The 13756-nt window shown below is 42.5% G+C and overlaps 1 protein-coding gene across 5 annotated transcripts in view; it reads right to left on the reverse strand.

Moving 5' to 3' along the window:
• ARNT2 (aryl hydrocarbon receptor nuclear translocator 2) overlaps window positions 1–13756 on the reverse strand; it is a 155663-nt gene that overhangs the window by 69017 nt on the left and 72890 nt on the right. For all 5 annotated transcript variants that reach the window (XM_075007309.1, XM_075007311.1, XM_075007310.1 and 2 more), the window contains one exon: window positions 4527–4629. In XM_075007309.1, coding sequence (XP_074863410.1) covers window positions 4527–4629 — 103 coding nt within the window. The remainder of the gene's footprint in view (window positions 1–4526; window positions 4630–13756) is intronic.

A 13756-nucleotide genomic window follows, 5' to 3' on the forward strand; every position in this document is an offset into this window, starting at 1 on the left:
CTGCTTATATTCCAAACAGAGCTGGACAGGCACAGGTTCTCCCAGGCAGCGAACAAAATTTTCTGAGACTTCAGAGATTCTCCCTGTCCTGCACTGGGCTGAAACGGAGAATAATTTTTCTAACCCCCACTCAAAAATCAGTGTGTGTGAGAGAGAAAATAGGCAATGGTGAGGTCATTCACCTTAGATGTAGGAGGCTCCAGGACTTTCAGTTGGCTTTTATGTGGGAATGTTTTGATAACAGGACTAGTGTGTCAATCTCCTTCTCTGGCCCAATAAATTATTTATGCCAAGTGGAACAGCTCCATCACGAAAAACAGAGAGCCACCTCAAAATAGCCAACTGCCTCAGGTTAGGACACTAACCTGGAACAGGGGACAGTTTCAGAGGGGTAGCCATGTTAGGGTAGGTCTACACAGCAAAGTTATTTTGAAATAGGTGCAGTTAAGACAGGGAATAGAGCCTATTTTGAAAAAAGCCACTGTTTGTCCAATAGTTCTATTTCGAAATAGGTTCTGTCTGTGTAGACACTGTATTTTGAAATAGCTAAGTACTATTTCAAACTGTATTTTTGTGTATAGTAGTGTTATTTCAAAATAAGCTACTCCAGAAAAGCTCTTCTGGATAGCTTATTTTGAAATAAATCTGCTGTGTAGACATACCTTTAGTCTGTAGCTTCACAGAAAACAAGCAGTCCTGTAGCACCTTATAGACTAACATAAAACGTAACATATGGAATACAGGAGACTCAGGTTCAAGTCCCTGCACGAAGTCAGGCAGAGCCAGGTTTACAACCTTGGTCTTGCATAAAAATGCACTAACAGATGCATCTCACAGAGCTGGAGGTCATCAAGTCCAGTCCCCTGCCACCTTGGCAGGACCAAGCACCATCTCTTTTTTTTTTTCTTGTGGGGGGGTGTGTGGAATCTATTTACCCAGATCCCTAAATGGCTACCTGCACAACTGAACTCACAGCTCTGGGCTTAAGCAAGCCAATACTCAAACCACTGAGCTATGGGTTATTAGTGATTCAGGGCTTGGTGCCCTCCACTCTCTGTCCAACATTTCACTCGACACATTCCTACAAAATGTGTTGGTTTTGATAAACTAACACTTTCCAATGAAAAACATTTTGCTGGAAAACCCCTGACCATCTCTAGTTCCAACTGACTAGTACTAAAGTCAGCCCTGACGACCTAATACCTGACTAACAGCTGCCTATTAATGATGCCATGAAAACTTCTTGTTCACAATTCTGACCTATGACCTGGTGTTAACTTATTTGCACTTCCAACTGTGTGTCTCGCTGCACATTTGTGTATCCATGGGCACTAATCCCTTGATAGTGGTTTGATAAAGGCAAGACAAAACGGAGTTTCATTAAAAAAGAGGAACTGTATGGTAAAGAAGAAATCTGGCAGCAAACACAATGGCCTCAAATAATTCATATTTGAAGGTGTATTGAGTTTCAGGCACAAAGGCTCCCCCCCACCACTAAAATATTTTTATTAGACACTACCAGGAAGTAGCAGGGGGAAAGACACCATCAAAGAGGTTTAGAATTACAAACACAATGGGACTATGCACACACATTAGTGTTTGCAGGATCGGGCACTGATGAGTACCTGTGATTTGTACGGCTGTTTAAAAAGCTGGGGAAAAACTGCAAACTGGATATTAGGTCTGGCTCCTGTCGGCTCAAAGACCTCATGACATAATCAATAAGCATGGCCAGAGGATAAAGAAGTGATATACAGTGAATAGGCTTACGAGGTCAATGCTTGCCCAGATTAATGAATTGTATATCGTTACAAATTAATGATAGAAGAAAATATTATTAGCAGTACATGGAGGATATATGAACAATACTGGGTCCATAATTCCAAAGCACAAACATAACTCGTTTCTTAGTCCGAAACTAAATTGCAGCTTTGAGCATTGTGGAAAACTGGGAGAAGGAACAGCACAATGCCTTAAAGCAGGGATGTGCAAAGTGGGGGGGAGTGTCATAAGGGGGACACAGCAGCTGCTAGATCTTAGACTCTTTCCCCTCATTAATAATATTGAAATATGTTACTGTTTTTATGTACATGTTCAGTAAACCACGTGAGTTGCATGTATCTTGGGTTAACATGACTGAGTGGCAGAGAGCGGGCACCTGGCTGCTGCCCTGGTCAATTTCCCCACTTCTGTCAGTGGCGGCAGCTGAGAGCCAGACTCTCCACTGCCACCACTGACAGGAGCAGTTTCCCCACTCCTGTTGGGGGCGGCTGTCAGGCTGCCACTCCTGACAGGAGTGGGGCAGCAGAGCCAAGAGTCAGGCTGCTGCTCCAAGAGGAGCAGAGAAACTGACCAGCGCATCAGTGCGTCTCAGTTTTCCCTGTCCTATGAGCGGTGGGAATCCCAGAGCCAGGCTCTCGGCTGCCTACCGTTCACAAGAGACAGGAAAGTGACCAGCGCTGCTGCGCTAGTCGGTGTCCTGGCTCCCCGAGTTGCACGAATTTTGACTTACACGGGACTGTGCAAGAACGCAACCCCCATCTACTGAATTTACGTTTATATACCGATTAGTAAAGTTTTTACATTCTACAAATTTATTTTCTCTCACATGCTGAAAGGGGTCTCCCCCCCATATTAATATAACTGAAACTTTGATTTGTTTGGATGGCATTAGACAGGTGGGGGGAGGCCGGCCAAAAAGTGTGCCCTGACATAAAAAGTTTGTGTACCCCTGCCTTAAAGGAAGCATGCAGGGGTTTGCTCTATTAGAAAGAAAGGTGAAGCCTCCCCTGCCTCACTGGACTGCCTCCTGTGCTGTCACTCTCCTGCCATGCTTGCCATTTGCCCTCTGTTTGGATAGTGTTATCACCACAGCTAGAGTCTCCCCGCTGTGCTTCTCAATACAAGTAGCCGAACTGGAGGTGCTGCCTGCATAGATCAGCAGGGGCAGCACAGTGTCTTCACCATGCTACAGGAGCCAGAGAGAGCCAGCCATAATATGATCTACTGTAAATTAGTGATCATTACAGTCATACTGCTACTACAGTACTTCCAATGCACCTTCAACTCAAGGGCTAAAGGAGCTTCAAACACCGGAACTGATCAGATTTAATTACGATGTGTGCCACTTTAAATGTTCTAAATATTATACACATGCAAATTAATCAAGCAGGCCGGTCTTTGGTTGGATTTTTCTTTCAAACCTTTTTGTGCTTTTGCATAACTTATTCTCAGCATACAAATTGGAAACAACAATGCGACAGCCTGCTGGTCCCTCTCAAAGTCACACCGATGGACCTTTCACCATGTTGTAGCTATTTCAAAGTTATTATGACAACTATTCCTTACCATTACAGAGGTGCCAAGAGGCCACATTGAGGATTAGTCTCTGTTGCACAGAGGGCTCATGTTAATCACTTTCATATGTATTATTTGAGAAAAACATACATCAAAACAGTCACAGAAACTTACCAGAAGTCTGAAAATTGTGAAATAACCCCTGCCCCCATCCAATCTAACATTTACTCATGTACCTAGAATTAACTAATTGCCCACTGGTTAAATTCTTACATCGCTGGCTAACGCAACAACTAAATTCCTGTTTGTCTTCAACCTATTTTTAGTACTATTAGTTTGTTGCAAGAGGAAAAAAAAATTAATTCCAACAACCAAGTTTCCAATCTACTTTGAAGGCTGCTTTCCAGATGTGCTGATCCAAATAATGGCTTGCACTCGAGTGGCTAAGATGGTCTGAGGCTCTCTGGAACAGCACACTAGTACTGATACGATTTAACTACTTGCTTGCTACAAGTTGAGCCTCTCTGGTCGAGGGTCTGGTTGATCCTCTCTGGTCCGGCAACATCCATGACCAGGGAGCCCAGCGGCAGCAAGTCCTGGCAGGGGCACTAGTGGCCAGCAGCATTCCCCTCTAATTTTTTCCACGATGAGCAGAATAAATGTTATGTGCACCAAAACACATGCAAATATAAACACATGCTGCCCACTGTAGGTGGCTGTGGGCGCTCTGCTAATCAGCTGGGCAGCACCTGAATCTCTCCTCGGCAGCTGCTCAACCACTCAGCATACAGGAAATGGTGATTACCAGGAGGCTAGTGGGACACGGAGTCCAGTGGCAGCAGAACGGGGAAGCTCAGCCCAGGGGATAGGGTTGTAGGGCCGGCAGCTAGGGCGGCAGTGAAAACCAGAAAGGGAGCTCAAACAGGTCTGATGATGGACCCCAAGGAAAACTGGAATTTGTGAACAGAGGGGATGGAACTGGCCACCCTGGACTGGGAAACTCCCTCATTCAGGACTGCTCAGGGCCTGAAGGTGCTGGATCAGACAGGTCCAACCTGTAAAGGCAAACTGCAGCCTGACACTAGCTATAAAAGCAACCATACTGGAAATATAATCAGAGCATGTCCATACAGCTCATATTTTTATACTAGGTCAAACCTGACAAAATGGGACAGAATACTGAGGTATAAAAAGGGAGAAGAGTACAGAAGGAATAGAGAACTGTGTACCTCATTCTGCAAATGAAGGAACGCCGTGATCCCATGCACATTCTCATTGAGGACTGCTGACCTTCCTTCTTCACTGTTCCAGTCTTTAAGTCCAAAATTCGCCCTAAAGAAACCAAGGTGAGCAATTCATGATCTTGCTTCACGACTGTTAAGAACTGATAATTTTCTGTGGTTCTGCAAATGCCCAGCTAATAGGTAAACAATTCTGGACGTTATTAACAGTGTGGGGAAATGAAGCAGTGATACAGACAGGAAATGCTTAATATAGCATTAAATAAGAAACACTTCAGGAGGAAGAACAATACTGTCCACTAATTCAAGCAATACAATTTTGATGGAGAAGCTATTTTTAAAAAAAATCAACATGCCCTTTTGGTATAGAGTAGCAGCAAATGTGATCAACATAAAACAAGATACAACTTGGCTAGAATTAAAATGAATGGAAAACCTAGAATATAAAAAAAGAATAAAGAAGTCTCTCTCTCCAACCCTCCCACATGCACGACAAGTTTGGAAATAAACTGATTTCCACAAATTAAGGTGTAAAATTACTGTCAGATATTTAGCGCTACAGGACTATTTAACTCCCAGGAACTAACTGAAGACATGCACATCAGTGAATGGGAGCAAAACCTTTACAAAAAACCTTAAAATTGAATATTTTATAAATCAGAACCAAGGAACAGAGAGCATTTGCTATGGATTCACAAAGTACAGTACAGGTTTTTGATGCTGTAGGAATGTTATCCTTACTAACCGAGGCAAGATTGTACCTTCACAAGGGATGGTGCATAAACTGTACTATCCCAATTGTCCTGGGAGACAGTGTTATTTGGAGACATCCTTTTAAGGCACAATTCCTGCCCAGGAGAATGGTGGTCATCCAATGCAGGTCTGCACAAGTAATGATACCATCTCCCCCAGCTCAGCTGTGCTGGCAATGTGCTAAGGAAACCAGGCCAAGGCTCAACCCTTCTCCACAGTCCAGGTAGTTTGCAGAGGGATTTCAGTGGTGAGGCCTGTTTTCCAAGTCACAGTCTAGGCTCCCAAAGCAATAACTATATTTTAGAGGAAAATTATTCATTAGACGAAAATCAAGTTGATTCACAGATAAAAGTAACAATCCAAGCAAGTGCTGCTTATTAATTTTAGATATTGTAGAAAATGAGGGAATATGAGAACAGTTTCCCATCCATTTGCTCAGACAAATCAAGTTACGAATGGTTTACTGCAAAACGCTTCCCTGTACATATATAACACTGGCAGATCCTGGTCATCTGCAGGCAGAATCGAACGGGACCTCTGGAGCTCAGTGTATGAGTCTCTATAGAAGGGATGAGTGAGCTTTTTATGTTGGACACCCCCCCCCCTTTTTGTCCCTGCAACTCGCAGGGTCCCCCCCAAACTAATGTAATACAAACTGTTAGAAAGGTTGGTTATGTTCACATAAAAAAAACCCTTTTGGTATGTATAAGAAAATAAGTATATAGAATGTAAAAACTTTATTCCCCGGTATTTAAATGGGAATACACATATGTAAAACAGTCACATACTTCAACACTTTTAATGAGCTGGATGAGCCTGAGACCCAGCAGCCCATCATGCTGCTCCCCGCCACTTACAAGATTTCACACATTCCCAAGGGGCTTGCCCCCCACTTTGAACATCTCTGCTCTACAGCACAAACTAAAAGCCAACTTCCTATTAGCTCAGAGCAGACTCATCATTCTCTCCGTAAGTGGGCTCAGTGCTGCTGGATGGAACAGTACACCACACACCAGAGGTGCGTGGGCTACACATGTAAAGGAGGAGAAAAATTGCTGTAAAGGGAAAAATATTTTTTAACTGAAATAGCCAATATAAATTCCTGCAGTGAGGCCATTAGCCAGAACCAGGAATGAAAATGCCTTTCAAAGAAGTCATAGAAATATTTCAGCTTTCATCATTAAGCAGCTTATCAAAAATATACAAGCACCCCCTACAGTACTAGATGGCTGTTACGTTTAAAACGGCCCATCCCCATTCCCTTGGCACTGACTACTTTGGCAAAGCATGCTACTCAAAAGTCACAAGTTTAACAATAATGTTTAACTTTGCAATGTCTTAAGAAAATGTGTCAGATAATATTTAGTGGGCCAGACTGTGCCCTGACTTACACCCCCCATAATCTCCATGACATGCATTGTGAGTGAGTCAGCAAATTCTTTTGAACAATAGATTATGACACAGCTCAAACAGCTTGTTTCAATTGTCACTCAAATATTTACTAGCCTTTGCATAGTTCTATCAACTGCAAAGCTTTTAGTGCACAAGCACACAATGTACTTGTTAGGTATTATCAAAGTTTATGAATAAACATAATACTAAACAAAGAGGAGGGGCTTGATATTAAACCGATACATGGACAAGTTTTTAGCTCCCCTTCAACCAGTCTCCACAATTGTGCTCATGATTAGATGCTCTCTGGGCCAAGAACTATCCAGTATATGGTTGGGATCTCAAGGTGCTGCAGCAGTACAAATAAAACGAGACAATGGCAGTGCTGCAGACTATGCATGACTAAACTGGGCGGATGCCTCTCTACTCAGCCTGCATGTATCAATGTGTGTGTAAACACAAACAGTGGTGCAGGAACATGTGTGGACACAAATTTAGAGGCTAGTTTTAATCATCAATCATGCGGCATTTGAAGCCCTGCATGTACTTTATACGCCAGAGGTGAGCAACCCCCAGCATGGGTGCAAAAAGTGGCACGTGAGCTGATTTTCAATGGCACATTAGGCGGGAAACTCAGGCCAGCCCCTCCCTCCCCCATGAAGCCAGGAGCTTGCTCAAAGCCATGCTGCCTGTGGATCAACTGGAGACAAGCTAATGCTACCAACCCCCACCTAAATGGTAAAGCTCTGCACCTTCATTTATTTATTAATGAAGCTGTTGTAAGTAGGACTATTAGTGACTTTAAAAAGTATCACAGGCACTCAAGGTCAAAAAGTCAAATTTTGGCACTTGCCTTGGAAAATTTGCTGACCTTGGTACACACTGATATTATTGCACACAAACACACACAGTTAATACAACTATATGAGAGAAATCTTGATTTTTAACAATGCCAATGAAGATATATCCATCCTTTGCTGCCTCTTCTCCCTCCATCCAGGCTCTTGAAAACTATGCTTTGCCACACACATCGTTCCACATAACCATTTCTTTTACATTCTGGGGTGTACATCAGTGGCATTCAGCTTTTATCTGCATTCCTAACAAGGTTTGGAGAGCCAAAAACCACCCAGGTCTTGCTGACCTGATGCTGCATCCCAACGCCTGTCACAACTTTTGACTCAGTGTGATGATGCTGGACTGCATCAACCAAATATCACAAGGTATTGGCACAACATCGCAGCCTCTTCCCCTCCCTGTCCACTGTTCCATTCTGACTTCCTGGATGGGAACAGCCCAGGTTGCTCCTTTCGTAATGACACTGGGTTCAGAAATGAGTGTCCAGGTTTTGGGTTTTTTTTTTTTTTTTTTTTTTTTTTTTTTTTTACAAGGTGTAGGAGGATGTCAAGTTGTCTGGAACTCCCCACTTTGTTCAGCACATGCTTATCAGGCAGCTGGGTGGACACTTGTCCCTGTTGCTCCACTTGCTCCATCTGGAAGCAAGAACCCATCGGAAGCGTGAACCTCTTGTAGAGTCAAATACATGGCTGGGAAGATCTGCCTAGGGCTTGAGGATCATTGATACAGGCAGCCATCTGCTTTGTCTTCTCTAGTACTTAGTTTGTTACAGCTGCTCACATGGTGGATCCTGGATTAAGCCAAATTACAATTGAGCAGAGCATGTAAATCACAGCTGCATGCCATGTGAGTAGCTAAACTCTATAATCTGATGATAATTCTGTCATAAAATCATAAAATATTCCTCCCTTGGTGTGCTTCTGCATCTGTTACACTTCCCTAATGATATGTGCTCATTTAGAATCTCTCCACAGCGCACACACATGCAAAACACATTACATTCTGATGCCGACAACAATATTCTGATAAGAAAGTTTTGTGGACTATTAATGCAGATTACTGCAATATAATACTATACATATTATGTACATCTTTGGTCTCGTACATGCTGTATGTCTTAAAAGAAAAAGTTCTGCCACAAGTAACACATTAATCTTATCATCTGGATCGGTGTTTCTCAAGCAGGGGTATGTGTACCCTTGGGGGTACATCTAGGTCTTCCGGGGGTACATCAACTCATGTAGGTATTTGCTTCGTTTTACAACAGGCTACATAAAAAACACAAGTAGAGTCAGTACAACTGAAAAGTTCATTTAGACAATGACTTGCTTCTACTGCTTCATGCGCCTTACGCTGAAATATAAGTACAATATTTCTATTCCAATTCATGTACTTGATAATAAGATGGTAGAAAGTCAGCAAGTTTTCAGTAGTAGTAGTAGTAGTATTCTGTAATATTTTTGCAAGTAAGTAGTTTTTAAGTGAGGAGTAACTTGGTGGTATGCAAAACAACTCTGACTCCTGGAAAGAGTACAGTCATCTGGAAAGGTTGAATGACACTTGTTTCAAGACCTCAGATTACCTTAGAATCTTGTTTCTCAACCGGTGGTACATGTACCCTTTGAGGGACACGAGAGAAGTTGGGGGGGTTCTTCTAATTTTTTTAAAAGTGATATTTAAATTCTCCCCCTGTTCCAGATCTAGTGAGCACAGTGTCCTTTCCCCGCCACAACACAGCTCTGAATGACACTTGGTCTGCATCATCCCCGTAGCAGCTGCACAGCTTAAATTATACTTCAATTTGCTTTGCAGAAAGTGAACAAACAACTGAGCAGAACATATGTTGAAACCAACAAATTAACTGCTTGGATTTGGACATAACTGGTAACTTATTAATATTTCCCCATTACAGTTTAGATTCAAAATGCTGCAACTGCTTAAACCAGTGGGAGGCAAACTCACAGCCAAACCAGGGATGCACACGTAGGATTCAGCTGCAATGTATCACCAAGCAGACCTGGAGTCAGTTGACTCAGGTATTTCCACCACCCCAGCACAAATGTACCCTAGATCAGTCTGAATAAAAAAGTGCTACCTGACCAGGAACTCTCCTGGTGCCTCACAGGGTACCAGACTCCAGAGATTCCCAGTCTGTTCCCACCCCAGCCTTTCCTGAGTACAGTCCCAGTATTATCTTTACCCTGCATCAGTCTTGCCTCTCTTGCTCCCTTCCCTTCCGACCAAACCAAACCCTCAGAATCTGACTATCTGGTTAGGACTTTTGGCTTCTATTTGGATTTTCTGGACTCTGACCCCTTGCCTTTGACCTCTGGCTTGCAGCTAGACTCTGGCTACATGTGGTTTTTTCCTGATGTGGCTATGGGACTCTGAATTCAGTACTGACCCTGGTTTGCCTCGATCTCGATTCCAAGACCAATCCTACACCGCATACCAAAAATTATGCTGGATTATCAAGGCCATGCCTGACTCCAAACAATAAAACATCTGTTCCTTGAAAGGTGAACCACAAAATCCAGGCTCCAGATGTCAGTTGCCATTGCTGTTAGGTGCTGCCAAGGTCACTAAGCATGATGCATGACAGGGTTCAGAAGATGAATTGCTTGTATAAAATTAGAAAGAGCCACGCAAGGATCTAACCACTAATAAGAATGGTAAATTACCAATCCAAAGCAGTAATAACACAGGCCATGGATGCTCTGATACTGTGACAAATTTTCAAACTAGTTCTAAAAACATTCCCATAACAATTACAGGTGCATCTGTACACACATATAAAAAGTTGGCCATTGCATGTGCAAATGGACGATTATGGACATACCAGACCTTCTGGGCATGAAATTACCATTTTGATACTCGGTTCTTTTTTCACAAAAGAATATTTGAGGTGGATCCACAACCTAAAGTTCAGATCCAAGTCCAGAGTCTCTCAGTGTTCATGGGGTGTCCCAGCTTGGAACTTTGTCTCAAGCCCATCTTTATACAAGAGCTTCAAGCCCTTCAAAATTTTGGCCTTCTATGTTTAAACCCTCTATGGTAAATTTTATAGGTGGGTAATCAGATCCAGCTTGTTTTTTCTTAACTTTTCTCCTATTCTTTCTTTGGTGGATTTGAGCCCACTAGAGAGACACACAAGACGGTTGAGGTATTATCTTTTTATTAGATCAACTTCTGTTTGAGAGAAAGAGAGGATTCCCACTGGACAACTACATGAAAATCCTAATCCTATAGCAAACTCTTTCTCTGTTTGGTAAAGGCTTACAGCTATACTTCTTCAGGAATCGTCCCTACAGTGTGTCCCCTTGAAGTGCTGTTTCCTTCCAAATGCCCTTCTTCCCAAAAATACAATTATCTTCACCAGACAACAATATGTTCACAATGACCTGCTGAGAGACTGAGCGTCTGCTGCATGGCAGCATAATGCCTACTCGAGAAACAAAAGACAGCCTTTTCTCTAAGCCTGGAGTGACTTCTTTTCTCATAGTCCCAAGCAATGTACAATTGGGCAAGGTGCATTTTGGGGTTTCCAACTTAACTCTGAAACATCAGGAATATGTTGATGTCAGAGGCAGAATCCTGGACTTCATGGAACAATAGTCTGATCTGGTATAACATATCTTACATTCACTTGGACATCACCTCTGATAGCAAATATCAAGCTTCACATACGGGTTGGACCTCTCTAATCCAGCACCCTCAGGACCTGACCAGAGCTGGACAGGAGAATTTCCCTGGCTATGGGAGGTCAATATGGTCTAGCAGCATTATCATCACTTCCACTGCTCACTGGGCTCTTACAAGACATTTAGGGGTAAATGACAGCTAAACAACAGCACAAAACACTGACAGCCAGGATGGTGGTTGTAAACAAACTCTATGGGACTGTGGGAAACTTGGCCACACCCATGATACGTGGTCCAGCTAAATAAAACCATGCTGGATTACGGATGTTGATGGACAAGAGAGTTCCAGATTAGAGAGGTTCAAGATGTAGTGGGCCACAGACTCTCGTTTTTACAGAACAAAGTTAGTGTTTTTTTACAACTAATCTCAACCCCTTTATTTTCTGATTATTCTTTTTCCCCCTGTAAAGATAAAATAAATGACAAAATTAAAAGTTTGGTTTGGCCAACATAACAAAAGATGACTTTGTGCTCCTTGAAAATACTCCGCATGCTGCTCAGGGAAGACAAACAGAACACAGGAATACAGCACCAAAAGAATCCTTATAGAAACCAAAAACATCTTTATTGTGGCATAACAAAAAGGAGCAAACCAGGACAGGGATGCAGGGAAACAAGAGGAAATGATTAGTAATAAAAGCAAACTAAAGTCAGGTGACTGATGCTATCTGATGTGGTTCCAAATATAAGCTGACCGCTGAATTTAAGGGTCACCGGACAAAACAATATTCTACAGTGTTTGAGTGATTAGAATTTGAATACTATTAAAAGGCAACAGAGCCAGTCTTAGAAATTATGGGCACAGTGACTAGGTTCAAATAAATTTCAAGCTGCAAACCTACTATGCAAAACAATAATGGTCTAAAATCAATTATTATTATATTTGTGTTGCATTATCACATTGGGCCCTAATGAAGAAGGGTTGTGCTGGGCATTGTACAAATAAAGTTCTTGAGAGAATTTCAAAAGCATGCTACAAAATGAAGTGCACGGCACAAAGTTCTCTCAATTATGGTAGCACAATCTCAGAACCTGAAAGGTTTGGATGGATCTCACATGTTAGCAGAACTACTCCTGTTCCACTGAAGTCCACAGGGAGCAGGATCATACCTGTAACATATCATTTACTCATTCTTGATTTTTATTAAGTGATCAGTTAAGTTCCAGAAAGCTGAATTTTAGCAGCTCTGATGAACAATACGAACAGATATTTTCTTTTGCTGACTACTTGCCACACTGGAGAAATGTGGCAGATATCAGAATTTAGATTCCAGCAATTTTAATTTGACCTTTGGTTACTTAATCTAAACTGTATTGAGGATTTCTGATATACCCCTGTTCATTTGATTTCTTCATGGATGTATTATGTCGCCAGTTTATTTTTCATTTGTCATTCTAACCATACACAGAGACCAGCATTAAATATTAAAAGAGCCACATCGACTGCAATCATGAAGCTAAGATGATTTGCACAGGCTGGCTCCCAAGGAACTCCACAGACTTAAATGGGGTTTGCTTTGGCTTCAGCAAAGAACCTGCATGCTATGAATTGCAGGATAGGAAGGAAGGAAGCTCTTAAATACCTGAATATGAACATTTTACAAATATCAACAGCAAACATTATTGTAGCACAACATTAAAAACATTCAATTAATAAAATAAGCTTCAGAAAATGTACATCTCCAGTGCTTACTGAGAAGAAAACACTTGACTTCAAACCCTTGTACTCCAGGGCTACATATTCAAAGATGGGGTGAGTTTTAGACTCTCTTTGGCTACGTCTACACGTGCCCCAAACTTCGAAATGGCCATTCAAATGGCCATTTCAAAGTTTACTAATGAAGCGCTGAAATGCATATTCAGCGCTTCATTAGCATGCGGGCAGCTGCAGCACTTCGAAATTGACGCAGCTTGCCGCTGCGCAGCTCGTCCTGACAGGGCTCCTTTTCAAAAGGACCCTGCCTACTTCGAAGTCCCCTTATTCCCATGAGCAGATGGGAATAAGGGGACTTCGAAGGAGGCGGGGTCCTTTTGAAAAGGAGCCCCGTCGGGGTGAGCCATGTCAATTTCGAAGCGCCGCGGCCGCCCGCATGCTAGTGAAGCGCTGAATATGCATTTCAGCGCTTCATTAGTAAACTTCGACATGGCCATTTGCATGGCCATTTTGAAGTTTGGGGCTTGTGTGGACACGGCCTTTAAGTATTACACAGGCACCTAACTGCCTGTATTGTATGCAATAAATGCCAATGTCCTGCCACAGCTCTCTCCGGCAGAGCCTGGCTAATCCACTGTTCATTATACCCATCCATTTATGCTCCCTCTTTAGCTGGTGTCCCCTTTTCCCTCTTTGACCTCTGATGAAATAACATGAATCCTCAGTTATAATACATGGAGGGGGGCATAAAAACACTAGCTGTAGCAACACATTCTGGAAAATGACAGACTGAAGAGATAGAGGGTGCACGCTAACCTTTTATGCTTGACTTCCTCACTGCAAACCTCTACCAGGCAGAA

Source organism: Carettochelys insculpta, chromosome 12, assembly GCF_033958435.1.
Source record: "Carettochelys insculpta isolate YL-2023 chromosome 12, ASM3395843v1, whole genome shotgun sequence".
Lineage (NCBI taxonomy): Eukaryota > Metazoa > Chordata > Testudines > Carettochelyidae > Carettochelys > Carettochelys insculpta.